The following is a 20607-nucleotide window of genomic DNA, read 5'->3' on the forward strand; positions in this document are numbered from 1 at the left end:
GTAATTTAGGAGTAGCAATTCTCATGAAAATGGAAAAGTACCCGTAAAACAGCCAGTATGACCTTGACCACAAGCACAAGTTGGGTAAACCCCCGCTAGGTGGTCCTTGTTTGCAACTTTCACTAAAACCTGACCGTCCTGTGAGGAGTATTGATTTATTGGGAATTGAGGAGGAACAGACAGATGGATGGGCCGATGATGGATACCTCGCAATCACATAAGTTGCTCAAGGTTAGGCAGCAGCAGGTGTACAGGGACAGTTTTACCAGGATGCTGGGCTTTTTTTCTTTTCTTGAGATGCAGCCCCTCACGTCATCACCTGTTATCCCATCAACACTTGTCGTAATCCATGCTCAGTCATATGTAAGTTCATAATTATTTGAGCGCTAATTCTCTTGAGTACACGCACGCCAGCGATGACTCAGTGTATTATTCTGACAATGCAGACTGCCCAGATGGTAGTCACAGGAAAGCTGCACAATGGTCTCTAGAGCGGAAGCCGTGAATCAGAGGGAAGAGAGCCGGTCTGAGAAACAGTGTGTAGGATAAAAAACATTAAATGTGACACTGGCTCCCCATGGATTTAGTGCATTATTAAAAGATTAGGAATTATGGGATAATTTCCTAGAGAGGTGTTAGTATGAGGCCAAGTGCCAACTTTGATCTTTTGTTTCTGTGACCACTTTAAATGTGGATGAGAGTTCCTGAATGTGAACTCTCATCCACATATGCCGTATTCATCACCAACACCTTAAGGAAAACTATAAGATCAAGGAGTTGTTTTTGACATTGTGTTTGTGGTGAGGTGGATATGAGTGAAGGACACTGCAGAAATAAACACGGTGACGGCCAAAGTGACTCAAGGGAAAAAGGCACAGGAAAAATGGGGCGATAAAGAAAAGCCTGGAGAACTGGGGCTATTTTGGGCTCGGCGGGCTTCCTGCAGGTGATGGAAATGAAAGAAAGATTTCTGGAACAATTGCTCAGCAGCAAGTGAACTGAGGGAGGAGAAAGATGGAGGAGGAGGAGGAGGAGGAGGAGTGGGGGGCTGTAGAGCAACAAGTGAACATAAGAATCGATGTAAACATCACAGAAGGTCACCTTAAGTTTAAGTCCAAAGTTGTGTTTGGACGCCTTGTTTAAAGATTGTTTATGCTGGCATCACAGCTCTTTTAAGTAGGGAATAAAAAAGTGTGTGTTTGTTTGTGTGTGTGTGAGTTCATTTGGCAGTATAGTCAGTGTGTTACAGACACACCCCCTCATCCCACCATCACACTATAAAGGACCAGCGTTAGAAAGGGATGACAGAGTCAGACATCCAACAACCAGCAAGTTGTGTTGGTTTACTCAACAAGCCACAGCAGGTTTTAAGCTCTCCTTTTGCGGTAAGCATCTTTTGAGATTAATTTTTATACGATTCTAAAAGCTCTCTAAACACATAATTATTATTATTATCATTTGACTTTTATGGTTAAATCATTTTGTGCTTCTTCAACAATTGGGTCAGAAGAGCATTTTTTCTTTAGCACCACACTTAATTATTCATTCTATTAAATTGTAGGGCAGTGCGTTATGGAGATAGCTGTTCTGTTGCTGCTGACTGTCCCTTTGACTGCTGCCTCCCCACTGAGACGAACTCAAAGGTGAGTGAAAAAACACAGGGAACCACACAGCTCACAACGGCACACATAATGAAGTATCACTCTCTACCAGTAGAAACACAACATCAAAGCATGCTTGGGATGGCGGGAAATTAAAAAAAGTGTTTAAAGCAGAGCTTCTTATTAGTGTATCTCTAAGTTATATTATTGTAAATTATAGGTTACTTAATAAATTCCATATCCTGTTGGAAACACAGGTCAGACGCAGACGTCGTCCTACCAGGAGCAGCGGTCCGAGATGTAGGAGGGGAAATGTCAGAGGACACACACGAGCACCATGCTCCATTACTGAAGATCATCCCATTCACCTCAGAGAACAAACATCTGGACCTGGAGGCTCTGAGACACAGGTACAAAGGACGTGACAACGTGCTGAGAGTGGCTGTCAATAGAAAAAGAGCATTATTTAATTTGAAAAACTAAATCAAAGTATTTGTTAAAATTACATTAAATTAAAAAAAATTATGGTCATGTCACTATCAGTCCTTTATTAGAGGGTAAATATTGTGATTGTTTTTCAGAAAGACAACACTTTTTTCCAACTTCATTCAAAACTGCATTTTTTTAATATGTGATGTTCTGCACCCTGAGTTTGATGTTCACCCTTCTCATTTTCATCACGACAGCATGGGCCTGAAGCCACGACTGCCGCGTGCACTTCAGCGTGGATGCCAGCTCGGGACATGCCAGCTTCACAACTTAGCCAGCACTTTATACCACTTCAGCAAAGGAAGCGGAAAGGAGGAATCAAAGAAGGCAAAAGATCCACAGGGCTACGGCAGATAGGACCAAAAGGAATGTCAGCAATTAAGGACTGAAGGGGTGGAGAGCTGCCCACATAGTTTTCCATCTACTGAAAACCAAATATCTCTATGTCTGCTCTGACTGACTGGTACTTATTAGAAATGTATGCTCGCAAATGATTTTTGTGTCTCGTGTGAAACGTGCGTTTTATACTTTAAATATGTAAATATTTAAATATGATATGCAATAAATATTTAAGAGAATTAAGTTTGTGGTGTTTATGTATAGTCTTAAAGGAAAAGTATAGTGCAATCCTACCATGATCACCTCTCATAAAGAGCCTTTGAAATGGTACAGACAGAGGACGACTATGAGACATCTATAAATTCGAGAAAGATGAAGCAATGACCTGAATTTCAGCTGAACAAGACTGTAATTTGCCTCTGAAACAAAACCCCTGCAGGCAGGATTTTCTGTTGTTCATTCTATTGTTCTTTTTACTTCTGAGGGAAGTGAGCACCACAGCAACACATACCCAACAGGTTCTACTACAAATGTGTTATATTTTTAGGCTCCAGTAACAATTAGAGGACACAAGCTTGGGCATGTTTAGCAGTCTTTCTGCTACAGTGGTGTCATTGAGGGTATTCAGTTCCAACAACAGATACCAGTGACCAGATAAGGGGATGAGGAAGTATTTCAATAAACTCTAGCCCACTTTGTGGTTCCGATTGGCCCTTCCTGTTTGCATGCGTTGGTGTAATTGTCTGCCTCTGTGAAACCACACCCTTACCTGTGTGCTGGCTGCACCTATTTTTCTTTGCGCACGCCGAGTGAGTGCAGTGGCAGGGAATGGGGTTTCAGCAGTAGGAGACAAGGTGGAAAATAGTCAGAAAGAAACCCTTTTAGTCCTTCCGCATATGTTTCTCATTGAGAACGACTGAAAGGGAAACATGAAAGACACAGGAGCAGAAGAAGGAGGAGGAGGCGACGGCAGAGACAATATTGGCCAAACTGAGAAGAGCCAGGTGGGTTAGATTTCACTCAAGTCCTTCAGCTGCTGTTGTGATGTGCCGCTACATTTTTTGGAAGTGGAAGTTAACGCTATACTCGGAATATCTGCCCATGAAGTTCCGAGGAACTGCAGTGAGCCGCCCATAGTCTTCTTGGAAAACACGTCGTGCAACAGCTGTCCAAACGTGCACGTTTGCGCGAACGACTGCAGGAGCTATCCGTCTGCTTTGTTTCCGCTGTGGTTTGTTGACCCTACACTTGTCTAACCGGTGGACGTTACAGCTTTAACAACTGGGAACGGCTTTTCCAATCATTTCTGACGCAGCAGTCTTTTTTTTTTTTTTTTGGCTAAGCGATAAAAATGGAAAACACGCCACTTATAAGAAACTAACTTCTACTAAACCGAGCATCCTAACCATAAGCAGTTAAATAAGCGTTCCGGTGATGGTTAATAATGACTGCGTTCCGTTTAGTTGCATCAGTTGCAGGACTCTAGACGAGGCGTCAGCTACTGGCACCAATAAATGCAACGGGGCCATCATGGGTTTTTTTTTCTCAGTTAAACGGCCTGTGGGGAAAGTGTTCTCTCTTTACTGCTTGGCTGATAACAAAATGTAATGTAGCCCCACTGCAGAATACGCTTATGCACAGCCTGCCTGTTGCGCACACCTGAGCTCAAACTACGTCACATCATCAGAAATCACAGCACAGCTTGCCAACTTGTTACTGGGTAGTTTCTATTAGCCAAAGTCAACACTTGGACGGTTTTCTGCACCTGCTGCCACATGCATGAGATTTTAGGATTCAGAATTGAATCAGCTTCTGTAATAATTCAGTAATGTTATATAACTGCTGAAAAATGCTTTCAGAGTTGGATCCCTAAAATCATCAAGAAAAGAGTGTGCAGCACTTTTGTAGAAGATTCCATCAGGTACTGTGACCTCTGTCTTTTAATAACAGCACATGTATTTTGAGTAACTTCTCATGGTGTTGTTTATATCCCTCCACCTCTCTCAGTAATGGTGCATTGTGTCAGTGCGGGGCTGCGAGAGATGACCATGCCTCTGTGGCTCTTGGAGACTATTTCAGCACAGCCATCGTGAACCAGTGGAAAAGTGTGCAGCACTCCTCTGAACGACCGACAGATGCCTTTGGAGAGGTGCAGTTTGCAGGGGCCAGCAAGAGGCACAGCCATGTGGGTGCTTTTATTTTTATCTCATAATGTTTGAATGCTTTATTTCAAGAGCCTGAGAGTTCTTGAACATGTGTACATGTTTTTAAAAGAAATGCCTCCAAAGGTGAGTTAAATAAAGGTTAAGATAAACCCTGAGCTGTAGTAGTCAATTCGTTGAATTTTCCTGACCTTCAGTCTACCTCCGCTCCACCTGAGTAAACAGAGTCAAAAGTCAGTACAGATCACATGACAAGCTTCTTTTTCCCCCCCCCATTTTATTACCATTTAAAGGCTGAAACGACTGAGTCGTTCAGCTTTAATACTAGTGTGATCACAGGCCATTACTTTTCAAATCTTTTTGCATTGTTGACATGGGCTTGCTTCTTTTAATCCATCAAATGTCTAAACTTAGTTCCTGCGCCTGTCATGGAGCACTGAGCCTTCTATGGTGTACACCATACTGACAGCTCATTGGCGTCTTCCTCTACCCAACCTGGTTGTTTCTGTTGTGGGCGGAGAGGGAAGGACACAGGTGAAGACCTGGGTACGGGAGGTCCTCAGACAGGGACTGGTGAAAGCGTCACAAAGCACAGGTAAAAACTTTATGCATCTGCCAGTGTGTCAGTACTCCTGGCAGGTGTGATGTGTCTGGCATATCTGAGCTCAGCATCTTATTTCTGTTCTGGTTGCTGAAGTGGGTTATTGTTGGTTAGCAGATGTCATGATAATTTCCAGATGACGATAAAAGAACTGACAAATGATCCTGTCAGACATTGAAACCTACTCATGGTGGTTTTTAGCGTGAAGAAAACAGCTATTACAAAATTTAGTCTCAACACACAACACGACTCCCTGGGGTCCGGTCCTAATTTGGTAGTACAATGGCCATTTCCTCTCTGGCTACTGTACCAAGTGCAGGTGGCATATGGCGATACTGATCCCCCCGTCGTCTGAGGTCACGCGCTGTTTTCTCAAAACAAGTCCAAGATGTACTAAAAAAAAAAAAAATAATCAAAGTCCCAAACAAAACATGCACACAAAGATGCAAGTAACTACACAGCTCACACTCCCTAAACATCTTTGTTAGATAAGACATAGTACAGGGTGTGGCACCTTATTTGGTGTTAAAACCCGTTGCATATAAAAACATGTTTTACGCATGTCTGTGGCCTTTGTAGTCTTTTTTTATGTGCTTTTAATTTTTTTTTACAGATAAATGTGTATGAATCTGATACTTGACTTGCTGTGGTCTTAGGTTTATTTCTCAGGGATCAATAATTTGGTCTGCTCCCTTTGTTTTTCTTCCCGTTTTGGTGCCCAGATTGTCAAGTCTCATTCGTTTTGTTCCTTTTAAATTAAAAACTGGTGTGAAATGTGAAACACATTTACAACTTTTGACATGACCTTTGTTTGTTCATGCTAATAAATTGTTGACAATCTTAGCTGTAAACCCCCCCCCCCCCCCCCAAAAAAAAAAACAAAACAAATTGAGATGCAGTGCAATATGTAAATAAAACAGAATCCAGTGATTTGCAAAGTCACATAAAGTTATATTTTATTCACTGAAGAAAATTGAAATACAAATCAGATTTTCCACCTGTTTCCCCCAGGTGCATGGATCTTAACTACAGGTCTGCGTGAAGGTGTTGGCAGGTGTGTTGGACAGGCAGTGAGAGATCATGCAACTGCAGCTTCTTCATTCTCGCTCAACAAGGTGGTAGCGTTGGGCATTGCTCCGTGGGGCCTTGTGGAAAAACGAGAGCAGCTGGTCAACCCTCAGGTAGTAAAGACTCTCACACATTTGCACATTTCTCTAAGCATTAAATCATATCTTGTTGTCTTTGTGGAAAAGGACCACGATTTGACACACGGTCCGTGTTGATTTGTCAGGTTTTATTGGGTGAACACACTGTTGGCAGTTCTTGCTGCAATTTAAAATAACTAAGGCTGAAATGTGGAAAGAAACGCTGGAGTAACTGTTTTTTCTTCTTTTGCAGGGAAGCTTTCCAGCAAAGTACTATGTCCAAAACATTTCCCGGGACTCCTGCTCCCTGGATAACAACTACCAGGCCTTCCTCCTCGTGGACGATGGGAGTGTGGGCCGCAGAGGAGGAGAAACAGATTTCAGAGCCAGACTGGAGGAATTCATTTCCCAGCAGCGCACAGGCATATGGGGTCAGAGATGGTACCATAAACTATGAAGTACAACATTTATAGCCTCTGAATTAAAGCAGAAACTGTACTTGAGTACACATTATCTTCCACTCATGTATTCAGTTTAAGTTAACTTATTTAAATCTAATTGTGCTAAATCAGACTTAACTCCTGTACCATTATTCCCAAAATACATCCTTTCAGAGTTAACTTCGATCTTTACAGGCTTTACATGTTCCTTCGTGTTTTGGTTGAATGATTTTTTTATTTTTATTTTTGGCATCTACGGGAGGAAAGCCTTGCATGTGACTGCATGTATCTTACAGTTAACTCTACAACATTTCCATTCAAGTAAAACAAAAACATCCACAGGGTGCTCTTTGTATGTATGTTGTGCTTCATGAAAATTATGCACTTTGCACATCTTAGTATGATCACTCTGATTAAGTTAGTAAAAACATTTGATCAAGATTGGAAGATGCTAAAAATTGTTGTATCTTTTTAAAGGAAGTGGCAGCATTGACATCCCTGTCGTTTGTATGCTGATATCAGGGGAAACAGACATGCTAAAGGTACAGTCCTTTACAGCTTTTTATGTGAATTATTACAACAAAAATGGCAAATTCTAATTTAAATTGTGCCAATCTTTATTTCATGGTTTTTGTCATGTCTGTCAGAGAATGGATCTCTCTTTAAAAAGCTGCATCCCCTGGCTGGTTCTGGCTGGCTCAGGAGGCTTGGCTGATTTCCTGAGTGATATCTTGGAGAACCGGTCTTCAGCTCCAGCTGTGCCGTCCTCTGGTGAAGGCAACAGTGAGGCTCCTAAAACCCCCAGTGTGGATCTCAAAGACAGAGTGGCAGAACGGTTTAAGAAGCATTTTCCTTCAGAGGCACAGACCGACAAATTAGTTGAACAGGTGAGTGCTGAGAACAGAAACATTGTGTTGGCCTTTACTCTGCAGAAGAGTATGAGGAAAGACTTTTTATAGCCTGCATATCTGTCAGCTGCTTACTAAACTGTATTCAGGTCTAATATTCATGCCCTCAGGGCGCTCGATCTTTTTGTCAGTTTTTCAGGATCGCAGTTGATTAAAGTCAAACCCTCTTGCTTAATTAGAGGCTGTGCCATGAATGACATCATGAGTTTGAAAAGAACCTTTGTCACCAGTTTCTTCATCACTGTCGAACATCTTTTTTTCTAAAATATCTTGCATTGTTCCTGTTCCCTTTCCCATCTTCTGTCTCCAGGCTTTGAGCATTTACCAGAACAAAGATTTGATTACAATCTACCAAGGAGAGCACGAGAGTCCAAATGACTTTGACACAGTCCTGCTTAAAACACTCGTGGGAGGTATGTATAAGTAGACATTAATTTTACAACATAGCAGCAACATGCACTTTTAGTCCTTATTTTGATTTTTGTGTTGTCTTTATGTTTTTCAGCAAGTAAGCAGCAATCATCAGTTGATGCCAGCCCTTATAGTGATGAGCTGAAACTAGCAGTAACGTGGAACAGGGTTGACATTGCCAAGAGTGAACTCTTCAATGGAGACATCCAGTGGAAGGTGAGGAGGGAAAAAGACATCACACTGAATGGAAATGCTCTGAAGTACATTGTGCAGTTTATTATACCACTTCTGACAGATACAGTTTATCTATGATTTACAGAATACTTGGCTTAAATTATTAACCTGTCCTAAAACATGATCTTCTTCCTCCAATTAAACAGTACGAAGATTTGGAGGACTCAATGACAGATGCGCTGATCAACGACAAGCCCCAGTTTGTTCGGCTTTTCACTGAGAATGGCTTGAATATCCTGGAGTACCTAACTTATGGCAGGCTGGAAACCCTCTATCGCTCTGTGCCAGATGGGACCTTGCTCTATCAGCTACTACAACAGTGCCTAGCAGAGCGGCTGGCAATAGTGGAGCGTCACTCACCATCAGAAAAACAGAATTCGTCCTCAAAAATGGTGAAAGATAACAATCAGGATGGACCAGTGAAGGAGGTCACCCTTTTTGAGGTAAGTTTGGGAATCAAAGAGATTCTGTCCTTTTTCATTAATTATGCTTAAATAGATACTGTTGTGCTTATTGTCCCACCCATGGGTTCCTCAGGTGTCAGGGGTCCTGGAGCTGTTAATGGGTGATGTCTGCCAGCCTTTATACTATAAAGCTTTGGGCTTACAGTTCACTTCATCCAAAAGGACGTCTCTGAGGGTACTTTGAACCTTTCAGAATAAACACACAGTGTACTTGTGCTGACTGCATTTCTATTTTTATGGTTAACATGACAATAAATGTTCTTACTTTTTTTTATTCATCCCAGCGTGCAAATAAGGTTCTGCGTGGAGATTCGTTCTATCGGCAGCTGCGCTGCCCCTATCCCTGGGCTTCACTCTTCCTCTGGGCTGTACTGCAGAACCGCAGTGAGATGGCCCTTTATTTCTGGGAGATGGTAAAAGCTCTGAGACAAACTGGTGTTCAGCTGGTTTGAAATGGATGGATTGTTATTTAAATAGAGCAGAGTTTTCAGGGGAAGTTGCACTATATTGGGCATGTGTGAGAATGAGCTGCAACTAGACCAGGGGTGAAACTTTAACGTTCCTGTCAGTGTAACAACACTGTGTTAAGAAAAGAAATCACTCCGCATGACTCTGTGGACTTAAATTCTAAGGAATAAATGTGTAAAAAGTTCTGGTAGCTCATTGCCCAGACTGTCCAGTTTTTAGTTTTTTCTTTCATCCATAATGGTAAAAATCCCCAGAAATTTCTATAGTGATCAAGTTTGAAACCTTTTGTCATCCACAATGGAAAATGGTTGGGGAAAAAAACTTTTATTACCTAATCCCACTGCCAATTCGATCAATTCTGCACTCTGCTTTCAGTCTCCAATATCATTGAAATGCAGCCACACGCTGCTCATTTTACATTTTCACTCCTCTCTTTACTTTTCCTGACAAGCTTGCATTTAAATCTGACTCGCCCATCTCTCCGTCTACTGGGCTGTTTTCGGGATGTCTGCCTTTACATGTGAAATAAAGCCCCACCCCCGTCTGCACATCCACATCCTGACGGGCCATTAATACCATTAATGGGCATTGGAAATGATCTCAGCCTGCGGGTTGTACATTTGACAACCTCGAACTAGACGCTGCTTACCATGTATCAAAGTTGTTCGAGTCAATTAATTGCAATATATTGTTAATTATTATTTTATGATCCTAATTGTTTTTAAATATTATACAGTCATAGTGTTAAGTCTTAATATAAAATTAAATAATTGCTAAAAACATAAAGTAAAGTGATGTTGTAAATTGGTGATCTCCTTTCCAGGCAGGTGAGGCAGTCCTGAGTGCTCTCAGTGGCTGTAATATACTCAGAGACTTGTCCAAACTGGAGGAGGAGACTGAAACCAAACTCTCCATGAAAGAACTGGCCCAGAAGTTTGAGAACCTGGCTCATGGTGAGACAGTAACTGCAGTTTTCCACTACACTGTTAGGATGGTTTGATATCTAGTTTTGCAATCATTTTATTTAATTTCCTTAGAATTTTCCTTTCAACAGCTGATGTAACACAATAGTAACAAATCTCATCGAACTCTTCATCACGTGTCTTGTCCACTTTATCTCAGATATTTTTAGCTCTTGTTATCGGAGTGATGAAAACCGTTCCTTCACCCTGCTAATTAGGAAGTCTCCCATCTGGGGTGACACCACCTGCCTTCAGATGGGCGTGAGTGCCGATGCCCGGCTTTTCTTCAGTAATGATGGCGTACAGGTGTGTCATATTTGTCATTCATGTGAATGGCATTCCTTTCATCTAGCACATGGGCAATGAATCTGAATAACATCGTCATTTTCCAAAATATAGGTAACAAATGCAAAGAATGGAATGATATTTTGTAATGATTGTGAATGTAAATGTTTGAAATAAAATGAACTGAATGCTATTAAACAAATGAACATGAAATCAAAGGAAGCCATCATATTTATATAGAGAAAATATTGATCAGTTGAGGGAATAAAATGGGTCATTCCATCCCAAATAAGCCAGCTTTTGTAACATTTCTTGCTCGAAAATCTGCAATTTGCGTAATAATTTTGTGGTCCAATAGTTTGAACAAATCTAATCTTTGAAATTCTACCTTAATGTAACAAAATTTTTTTAAAGATATAATAAAAAAAAACAACCAAAAAAAAAAACCCCCATTGTCCTTCGACCCACTTTCAAATGATGTGTTTTATACATTGAAATCTGCAACAATGTTTTAAGATTGATATCTCAAAGACTTTCACTCGGCCGATTAAAATGAATCAGTGTTTTTAATTTGCATTAAAAAAACGTGAGTAACAAAATTGCAGCTTCTAGATGGTACTGGAATTATAATTGGGAAATAATTCAGTTAAATTTTCAGACCTTGGTCACTCTGTCACAAATCGAGGTTTTAAAAAAAATTATCAGTCAAATTTTTCTATTAAAATATGTTATCGTTCCAAGTTTGGACGTACATAATGATTACTGCGAAATTTTAGCTTATATATTTTTATATACTGTCAAGCAATATATTAAAAAAAGGCTAGCAGATCATTCTCACCTGAAATATATTTTCGTGTGAAATATTCTCTTCCAGGAGTGTAGGTCTCAAAATGGTAGGTAGGTAGAACAGGTCATGAAAATGAAAAATTTGCACATATTGTACAAAAGAAAATTGTTTCTTAGTTATAAATTGAATACCATGTGTTGTTGTTGTATTTAGATTAGACTATCTACTGATATTTTTACTTGTACAACTTGTGATATTTCCGGCATAAAAGTTAAATAGAACCAGCATTATTTTATTTTTTTTAAATTGTGTGCACAAATATGGAATTTTAAAAGATTGCTTTAATTTTTCGCCAATACGCAGACACTTCTTCATGTATTTGTCCTAAATGAGAAATCCTGTTTTTATCCTGGCTTTTATCTTTAATTGTTTTTCTGATAGTCATGTTCAAACATTGACTTTTTCAATGTGGGGGGAAAAAAAAGGCATGAAAGTGTGCAGAACGGTCTTTAAAAAAAAACAAAAAACGGATATCTAAAATGTTATTTGATATAAGAAGCTGGGAGATGATGGAGCAGATAATATAATGACCCAGGTCTTGAAAAAACAAAAACATACGCATATTTAACAAAATTATTTTCTGAATTGGAGTAGCATCTGTATTCTGTTTGGACAGATCAAAGATGGTCTACTGATATTTTTGGTTTTGTTGTACGTCATATTATTCCCTGTAGAATGAAATTCTTCCTGTTTTGTAAGTGTGAATTATTTCATGGTAAAAAGGTTTTCTACAGATTTATTTTACAACATTGTGTTATTCAGCTATCAACTACAAAAATATCAGTAGTTCTCTTGCAATTTGAAGTTTTTATTTAACATGTGCTCAAATATGGGATTTTGCAGGAATGCTGGACTTTCTTTTTCTTTATATTCTAACTAACCAATACTTAGGACATTTTTGGTGCTTCTGTCCCAAGTTACAGATCAATTTTGATGGTAAGAAAGGACAGTGAAAATTCAGTCTTTCATCTTTAATAGAGATATTCGTGTTCAAACGTTGCCTCAGATTTAGATGTGGAGAAAAAGACCTTAAAGTGGGTACATGGACAAATTTTCAAAAAACACATCTTAAAAAGCACTTGATATATTAAGCTGATGATGAAGCATAAGGCTGTTTTCATTATACAAACTAATGTATACATATACAGTCTCTATAAATAAATATGCTAATACACAATGCCTTGTTATACATCTTTATACACTGATCTGTAATTATTTAGCTACTCCTATCTAAAAGTATTGCTTTTTATAAAGAACTTATACACACGATCATCCAGATTTGTACAGTACAACAGTATAAATTACGTACAAATGAAAAATGGCATAATGCTTCCAAAATAACACATCCCCATGTTGAGCCAGTACTGCTGATGGATAAGTCCTTGTTTTTTTCTCTCCTCTTCCAGTCTCTGCTGTCCCAGATCTGGTGGGGTGATATGAAGAGGAACACAGAGGTCTGGAAGCTCCTGCTCGCTTTCTTCTGCCCCATCCTCTGCTACACCAACCTCATTTCCTTCAGGTAAAGCAGTTCTACCACAGAGGTCATGTTTTTCGTTGTGTTTGCATGCATATCTTTCTGTCTGTAATCATGATAGCGGAAATGTTTCGAATCAATTCTGATAAAACTTTGTGGGAGTGTAGAGTGGGATCATGATGACCAGTAATATTTGGCTTACTTTCACCAAAGTCTTTAAGGTCAACTTATTGATTTATGTCTTTTATCTTTAAAACTACACTTAAAATTCAGCGTCCTTTGTTTATATTGGCGACATTTAGGAAATTATACATATGGGTATTCTAAATATCACATTATAGTTTGTCTCAAAAAGTATTGTGCCACATTTGACCTCTGACCTCAGTTTTACATTTCACACCTGAAGAAAGAAAATGAGCTGCGTAATAAGCTACAAATATACTAAATCTATATTATATAAGAAGCTCAAGTTATTTGTGTCCAGTTATTTACATATGTATTATCCATGATTTTTGTGTAAGCTAATCTGTCACTCATATTTGGTTTTCACTACACTACAGACTATTTAGTGTGTGTGTGTGTGTGTGTGTGTGTGTGTGTGTGTGTGTGTGTGTGTGTAAAAAATTTTCTATATATTCCACCTCAAAGGACACAAGACAATCAGCTGGAGGAGGAGGAAATGCCCAATGAGGATGCAGTGGCTCAGGACTCTGACAACCTTTATGGGACCACCGTCTTCTCTTTCTCTGACATCAAACAGCAGTAATATTTCTACTTGCACTCTTCAGTGTTCATCCATAGAACATCAGTTTGTTTTTATGTCTTAGGTCTACTAATGAATTAAAAATGTTTTCTTACACCAGTGAAGTTGACTCAGACGTTCACAAGAGTGATGCCATTAAAGGTGAGTCCTGTTTAAAGAGTCATCTGATTCTTGTCTCCACATGCTGTCATTTTAGTCACCTGTTAATCTGTATTTATAATCCTTGATACAGGTGTACCTTACCGACCACCACAGCGTCCATTCATAGTGTCACGCTGGCGTCAGTTCTGGTTTGCACCGGTCACCTCCTTTTTGGGCAACGTCCTGATGTACTTCCTGTTTCTCTTGCTTTTTGCCTACGTGTTGTTGGTGGATTTTGAGCCCCCACCACCCTCAGGTCCAGGTGTTGCTGAGTGTGTGTTGTACTTCTGGGTATTCACCATCGTTTGTGAGGAGATCCGACAGGTGAGTGAAGAGACACGTCTTACTTAGAACTTTATTATTTTTATTTATGAATGTAATAACTATCCCCAAATATAATGTATAATGAACTATCCCCAAAGTGCCATTGCGACACAGTGGTTACATGCTCCTGTGTCAAAAGCCTTAGATTCAAGATTGACATTAAAATAAGAAAAAAAAATTTTTTATTCGTCACCGATTTTATGTGATTAAGCAAACACTAAAAAAAAATCACAAATTAAAATCTTATCCTGTCAGATTTTACTCACTTTACTGAAATAATAGTAACAGTAAATGGAAAGTGCGCGTCTGTATTTGGATACATGTCACCTAGGTATAGTTGAGTTTTATTTGTTGTCTTTTATGGATCTGTAAAGTCATTTGTCTTCTTCATCAAGACCATTTTTTTGGGGACGATGACTTGGCGTCAAAGGTTCAGACTCTACATTCAGGATGTTTGGAATAAATGTGACCTCACCGCCATCAGCCTGTTCATTATAGGACTAATCTGCAGGTATGGACAAGAAATAAAAAATAATAGAAATGATCAATTCTAATTTTTTTTTCTACAGTAATATTTTTGAATGAGGCTTTGTCATTGCAGATTGTAACATTTGTAAAAACATTGTCCTTGGTTCATATTTGGATGTCTTAAGTGTTCTATAAAATAATTTTCATTTCCGGGTCTTTAGTTAATTTACAGCTTTGCCACCAGGTGGTGCTGCTTTCACACTGATTCAGCATTACTGTGCTTGTGTTTCAGGATGTTCCACTGGTCATATGAATTTGGACGGGATGTCCTGTGTTTGGACTACATGGTCTTCACCCTTCGCCTCATTCACATTTTTGCCATTCACAAGCAGCTGGGACCAAAAATCATCATTGTAGGAAAGATGGTGAGAAAGTTACCATCAGTTGGCAATATACTTTTTTTTTATTATAGACTTTTTTAATAATATAATGTCAGAAACAAAATGACAATTTCCTCCTCTTGTTCAGATGAAGGATGTCTTCTTCTTCCTCTTCTTCCTGGGTGTATGGCTCATGGCGTATGGAGTTGCCAATCAGGCTCTGATCTATTCCTACGATCCAAACCTGAATCGCATTTTTCGGAGAGTTTTCTACAGGCCATACTTGCACATCTTTGGACAGATCCCTGTGGAAGAGATGGATGGTACAAGTGTTTGTGCAACTGGCATAAAAATAAGAAAATTGAATGCTACTGTAAAGCTTTCTTAACTTTCTCCTTTATGTCTGTTTTGTTGCAGTGGGCAAGGACTGGGATGTCAACTGTACACACAATGTGACTTTGATTGAGAGCGGTGAAGAGCCGTGTAGAACTCATGAGAGTAACTGGCTGGTAGTGATTCTGCTAGTCGTATATCTCCTGGTCACCAACATCCTGCTCATCAACCTGCTTATTGCCATGTTTAGGTAAAGAACAAGTCTTTTATTATATCTGAAGGTGCGTTCACATACTGAATGGTTTGACTCAGTGGCTCTGATCTGCTTGTATCCACACAGCTACACTTTCTCTAAAGTGCAGGAACACAGTGACACCTACTGGAAGTTCCAGCGTTACAACCTGATTGTCGAGTATCACTCCCGTCCTTCTTTGGCTCCTCCTTTCATTATCCTTTCACACATCAACCTCTTTATTAAGAGGGTCATCCGCAAAGTGCCCTCTGTAAAGATTCACCACTTTGGTCAGTATTGGATCAGAAGTCGTGGATTTTATTAATATAATAAAAATAATTAATACTGCTAATGTATTAAAGTTATTGTCCATTACACATGCTGAATCAGGAAGCCTCAGTTCCATAGTTCTATTATCTTTGAGTTTTTTAATCAGTGACTGTATTTTTTTTTAAAATTGTTTTTATTTTAGTTGCTTACTTAAAATGGAAGCATCTAAATAATTTTCTTGCTCACTGACCTCAGTTCAGCAGTGATGAAAGCATGAAAAGTGAGTTGAAAGGTAATCATTTCAACCCTTGGTCTGTACTATCAGTGTTAGACTTGGAAGCAAAGGCAGCGAACAGATTATCAACGTGGGAAACGATTCAGAAGGAAGACTTCCTGACTGCTCGAAACAAGATCCAGAAAAGCAGCGACTCAGAAAGGCTCAAACGGATGTCTGCCAAGTGAGCACCTTCATCCTCCACTGTAGCAGCATTATTTATTACTGTGTGACTCCATCATTCTGAAGTAAATGTATCTTTGTTTATATAGGGTAGATGGTGTGCTTAAACATCTGAGTGAAAGCAGAGACTTTGAACACAGGCTACGGTCTCTGGAGAATCAGGTAAAACCGAAGCTCCAACTTATCATTTTGTACCATTTGAGTCATTCATGATACATATGTGGAGCTGCTGTGAAAGAGCACATTGGTTCAGTCAGTTCAGTATTCTACATAAAGGTTAAAGCATTGAATTGCAGACTTGTTTTGACTGGTATAATAACAGGATGGTAGAATATAGGGAAAACACCTACTATTTAGTACAAAGACAGTTTTTTTTTATTTGGATTTACTGTGGCTGATCTTAAGCAACTCTGTAGTAAGCAATTTTATGTTTTGGAGAAAAGCAAGAAGTACTGATTATGGGAAAAAGCTGTTGTGTCAGTCAGAATGTTTTTAAGCATAGCTTAAGATTAGGATACGTCAGAGCCAACAATTCATGAATTGACTACATCACTGTGGTCTTTTTTTAGTCACTAGATGGAGCTAGCCTAACTGTATTTAATTTGCTTCCAGTCTTTATATCTTCCTGACAACTGAAGAAAAAAGAATCTTACCATTGAACTTTTTTGTGATTTCCTACCTCTTTGGAGCTAAAAGATACCACACAAACACATGAGATATCAATGGGAAGCCCAGGACGTTCTCTATTCAGTACATGAAGACTTAATACCGTAGCTCGAATAAGCCAAAAGCTATAGACCAAAAACAAATGCCTATTAGAGAGGACATAAATGAATAGGGTGGTTCTCAGGAAGATGTGATAAGCTGGGCTGGACAAGTGTTTAACGGGTGGATATGAGTGGTATCCAAGTCAGACATTTTTTTTATTTTTTATTTTTTTATTAATGGTCTGTCTTTGATTAAGAAGTTTCCTGTTTTAAAAATATTTTGTCCTATGGAGGGCAATAAAGTAACGTCCACCTTAAAAAGTAATCTTACTCTCTATGTAGTAAAAGTGTTAAAGTACTGCTTTAAGTGTCTTACTGCATAATATTTAATTAACAGTAAATAATCTGTCTTTAGAATTTTTATAGACACAAAGTTAAGACATGGAGTGAACAGACAACCTGAACACATCTATAAAGAAAACAGTCCTCCTTTTTTTCAGGTGCTTTTCATTGAGGTTTAAGAATGAATCTTTTCTAATATATAGTTTCATGATCTTCTGCTTTTTCTTCTCAGATGGAGTATTGCTCCAGTGCACTCAGCTGGGTTGTGGATACTTTATCACAAGGAAGCACATTTAAACCTCCTCGACCTCCACCATTACGAGGTATTTACTAGCAGTTATGAAATCATGCTTGCATAACAGCCTGCATGTTGAAAAGCCACTCTTCATTTACATAGCTTGCTTGACTACTAAGTGGCTGTAGCTCAAGTGGTAGAGCAGGTAATCTGCTAACCACAAGACTGGTAGTCCGATCCAGGGCCGTGCAGAGATGTTTAAAGGGGTGGGTGCTCAAAGTTAAAAAGGGGCATATAGAAGCAGGCTGAAGAACAAGAACCCACATTCATCAAGAATCTAAAATGGAATCGCATCATACTATATCACTGTCATCAGGTGGGGACAATAGAGAGCAATCGTAGCCTATGTTTCACCTGATGGGTACAGTGTTGCTGTTGAGGGGTTGCTGCTGCTGCTGCTCCCGCTGCTGATAGTGCTGGAGGGCAGGGCTGTGTTGATCTGAGACTGTAGACTGTAAAAAGTCCATAGCAGAGATGGTAGCAGATTAAACAAGTGTTATGAGATAATAATAAAATACCGAGATTGGTTACAGCGCTTAGAACCAAAAGGCAACAAAACTGAGGAATAAACTCGGCTCTGTTTGTGTTTGACTCTCTGCTTCCTTCCATTTCTTCATCTCATCTATCACTCTCCACTTGCTGTTCAGGCACAATTTGCTATTGCATCGATCTATTGTTTAATTATCCACACTTAACAATTTTTGCACCTAATCCATAATAAAGTAATGATAGAAAAATGTTATAGACCCAAAACATTAGACCCAGCTATTCTTCAGCAAGATACTAAATCCTGACTTGCTGTCCAATGTGTTAGCATTGTGTATTAATATGAGATAGAAAGCACCAAGGTATAGGAAAAAAAAAAGTGCCTGTGTGAATGAGGTGTGCTGTACTTTGAGTAGTAACGCACTGTCTAAAAGTCAATTCGTAATGTACTGCTTTCTAAAAAAAGTTTGCTTTTTTCTTTTTGCTAAAATTTGTCCCTCTCACTCATCTTACTCTACCTGTTCCTCTCTACAGATGCATTTGCCTCCTCTTCCAGCTCAACTTAATTTAAGGATACCTTAAATCAAAGAGGACACCTTCACTTCACTCAAGTTCAGGAAAAAAAACCAAATTGGAGAACACACTCTCTTGAGAACTTCTATCCAGCCCACCACCTTGATTCTCACTGGACTTGGTTTACCAAAGCATATAAACACTGCACTGAAAAGAGAAAACATTTTATCCAGCCAATGCAAGACACTGTATGTCTGTGCGTGTGCGTGCGTGTGTGTGACTTGATACAATTAATGCTGTAAAACATGTTTTAAAAACATGCAATGTTTTACATTTTATTCTGATATGATGTGATAGCGTCTATAACCAGTTACAGTAGGAACACATTAATACTTTTTCAGTTACATTAAAAATGCCCAATATTTGTATGCAAATGTACATACAAATGTATTTGGATGTCTGCATTTTTATTCTTTTCTAATAACTTTCATACAGTATAACGATTCATTTTGATGATAAGTACAAAAGAATAACTGTAGTTCAACAATCTTCAAGGATTGATTTATTTGCTTTTACAGTATTCCAGCTAGAATAAATTAATGCATGACATAGGGTCGTAATAATTAATTGTGTAAAGCGAATAACAGGTTTTTTTTTTTTTTTTTTTTTTTTTTTTTTTTTTTTTGCTTTGCTTTAATGTTTTGTTTGGTCCGTAACTCTGTTGTCACCATTTAAATAGTTTAACTTAAAACCAGAGTCTTCCATTGCCCACATGTGTATAGATAAAAAGGTGGAGCTGTATCCAAGACTGAGCTCAGATTGCTTTAGTAACATTCATAAGCATGAATACAATACACTAATTACATTGCACTAACAGTTTTAATAAAACAAGCTTTTGTTTTTCACAAATCATTAAAAGTATATTTGGGTCAGTAAAACCCTGAGCCACTGACCTGAGGCTGTTGGGTTGGACTGAATTATTGCCAGCATTATTTATTAATGTCTACACAATCGGGATGCCTGTTTTTTGGAGCAAGAAACATTGCGTTGCAACAGGACATACTCCAGTTCTGAGAACGCTGATATACTTGCTTTTCTTCATTGCAGCCACCATGAAATCAGCCATTCACAGACACGCTTAAACATGCAGACACATACACAGAAACCTACAGTTCAGCTGGAAAGTATTCACAAGTTACAGCCTTGTTCCAAAATGGATTCAATTAATTTTTCATCTCGCAATTCTACGCATCCTAATTACATACTTTATAATTACAAAGTGAAAAAAGTTTGCTTGAAATTCTTGCAAATGTATTAAAAACGAAACACTGCCTTTTCCATGGCGGCTGCTGGCTGGTTCAGGAGGCTTGGCTGATTTCCCGAGTGATGTCTTGGACAACCTGTCTCCAGCTCCACCTGTGCAGTCTCCTGGGGAGGGCGACGGTGAAGAAGGTCCCAGCGTGGATCTTAAAGACAAAGTAGAGGAACATTTTAAGAAGCATTTTCCCTCTAAACCACAGACTGACGAACTAGTTCACCTGGTGTGTGCTGACTGAGATAATACATGCACATGGGGAAACAGGTGGCTGACGCTCTGAATCAATTCCTCATTCATAACAAAGTGCAAAGATGAGCAAATTTTGTAAATTGAGTAAACTTACAATATATAAGGATGGAGATGATAATCAAGTCAGAAATAGTAGACTAGAACTGTAGACTAGAACTGTGGTCATTAATTAGTTGTCAGAAAATCAGGTAGTTCCTCTGACACTTTTACCGTATGGTATTTTAGGAATCACTGTTTAAATAAAGCTTTAGACACATAATCATTTATGATGTTGTAATGTTGTAATCATTCACACATGAGGAAAAACCCAGATCTTTGAGATTTTCTGATTATCTGAGTGAATCAAGGCTAAACTGATTTTTACAGAACTTTATTTAAAGTGACTTTTTTGTGCAGCTGCAGACAGTCTTTGTTTTGACTACAATGCATGTTAAAATTTGTTCACAGACTGACATTCAGTCATTACATGACATCGAAGTATGTTTTGAAAAGCACAGTG

At 38.9% G+C, this 20607-nt stretch overlaps 2 protein-coding genes across 2 annotated transcripts; both read left to right on the top strand.

Annotated features, from left to right (window-relative positions):
• Positions 1 to 1318: 1318 nt before the first annotated feature.
• LOC146568369 (uncharacterized) lies at positions 1319 to 2654 on the top strand. The gene is made up of 4 exons (XM_085284430.1): positions 1319 to 1385; positions 1562 to 1643; positions 1859 to 2011; positions 2288 to 2654. The coding sequence occupies exons 2-4, from the start codon at positions 1573 to 1575 to the stop codon at positions 2445 to 2447; spliced, it is 384 nt and encodes a 127-aa protein (XP_085140556.1). The 5' UTR covers positions 1319 to 1385; positions 1562 to 1572; the 3' UTR covers positions 2448 to 2654.
• A 541-nt stretch (positions 2655 to 3195) lies between these two features.
• Positions 3196 to 19498, top strand: LOC146568370 (transient receptor potential cation channel subfamily M member 4-like). The gene is made up of 28 exons (XM_085284379.1): positions 3196 to 3433; positions 4289 to 4350; positions 4437 to 4614; positions 5006 to 5186; positions 6204 to 6373; positions 6591 to 6768; positions 7255 to 7319; positions 7425 to 7664; positions 7996 to 8098; positions 8191 to 8312; positions 8477 to 8773; positions 8868 to 8969; positions 9079 to 9207; positions 10086 to 10215; positions 10385 to 10530; positions 12763 to 12875; positions 13479 to 13592; positions 13694 to 13734; positions 13826 to 14058; positions 14454 to 14569; positions 14819 to 14951; positions 15055 to 15229; positions 15324 to 15489; positions 15580 to 15761; positions 16067 to 16199; positions 16288 to 16360; positions 17480 to 17570; positions 18563 to 19498. Exons 1-28 carry the CDS (start codon positions 3359 to 3361, stop codon positions 18592 to 18594), a joined length of 3780 nt encoding a protein of 1259 aa, XP_085140505.1. The 5' UTR covers positions 3196 to 3358; the 3' UTR covers positions 18595 to 19498.
• Positions 19499 to 20607: the final 1109 nt, after the last annotated feature.

Source organism: Mchenga conophoros, linkage group LG8, assembly GCF_057382185.1.
Source record: "Mchenga conophoros isolate Kocher_MC1m ecotype Shallow Benthic linkage group LG8, M_conophoros_male_GT1.1, whole genome shotgun sequence".
Classification (NCBI taxonomy): domain Eukaryota; kingdom Metazoa; phylum Chordata; class Actinopteri; order Cichliformes; family Cichlidae; genus Mchenga; species Mchenga conophoros.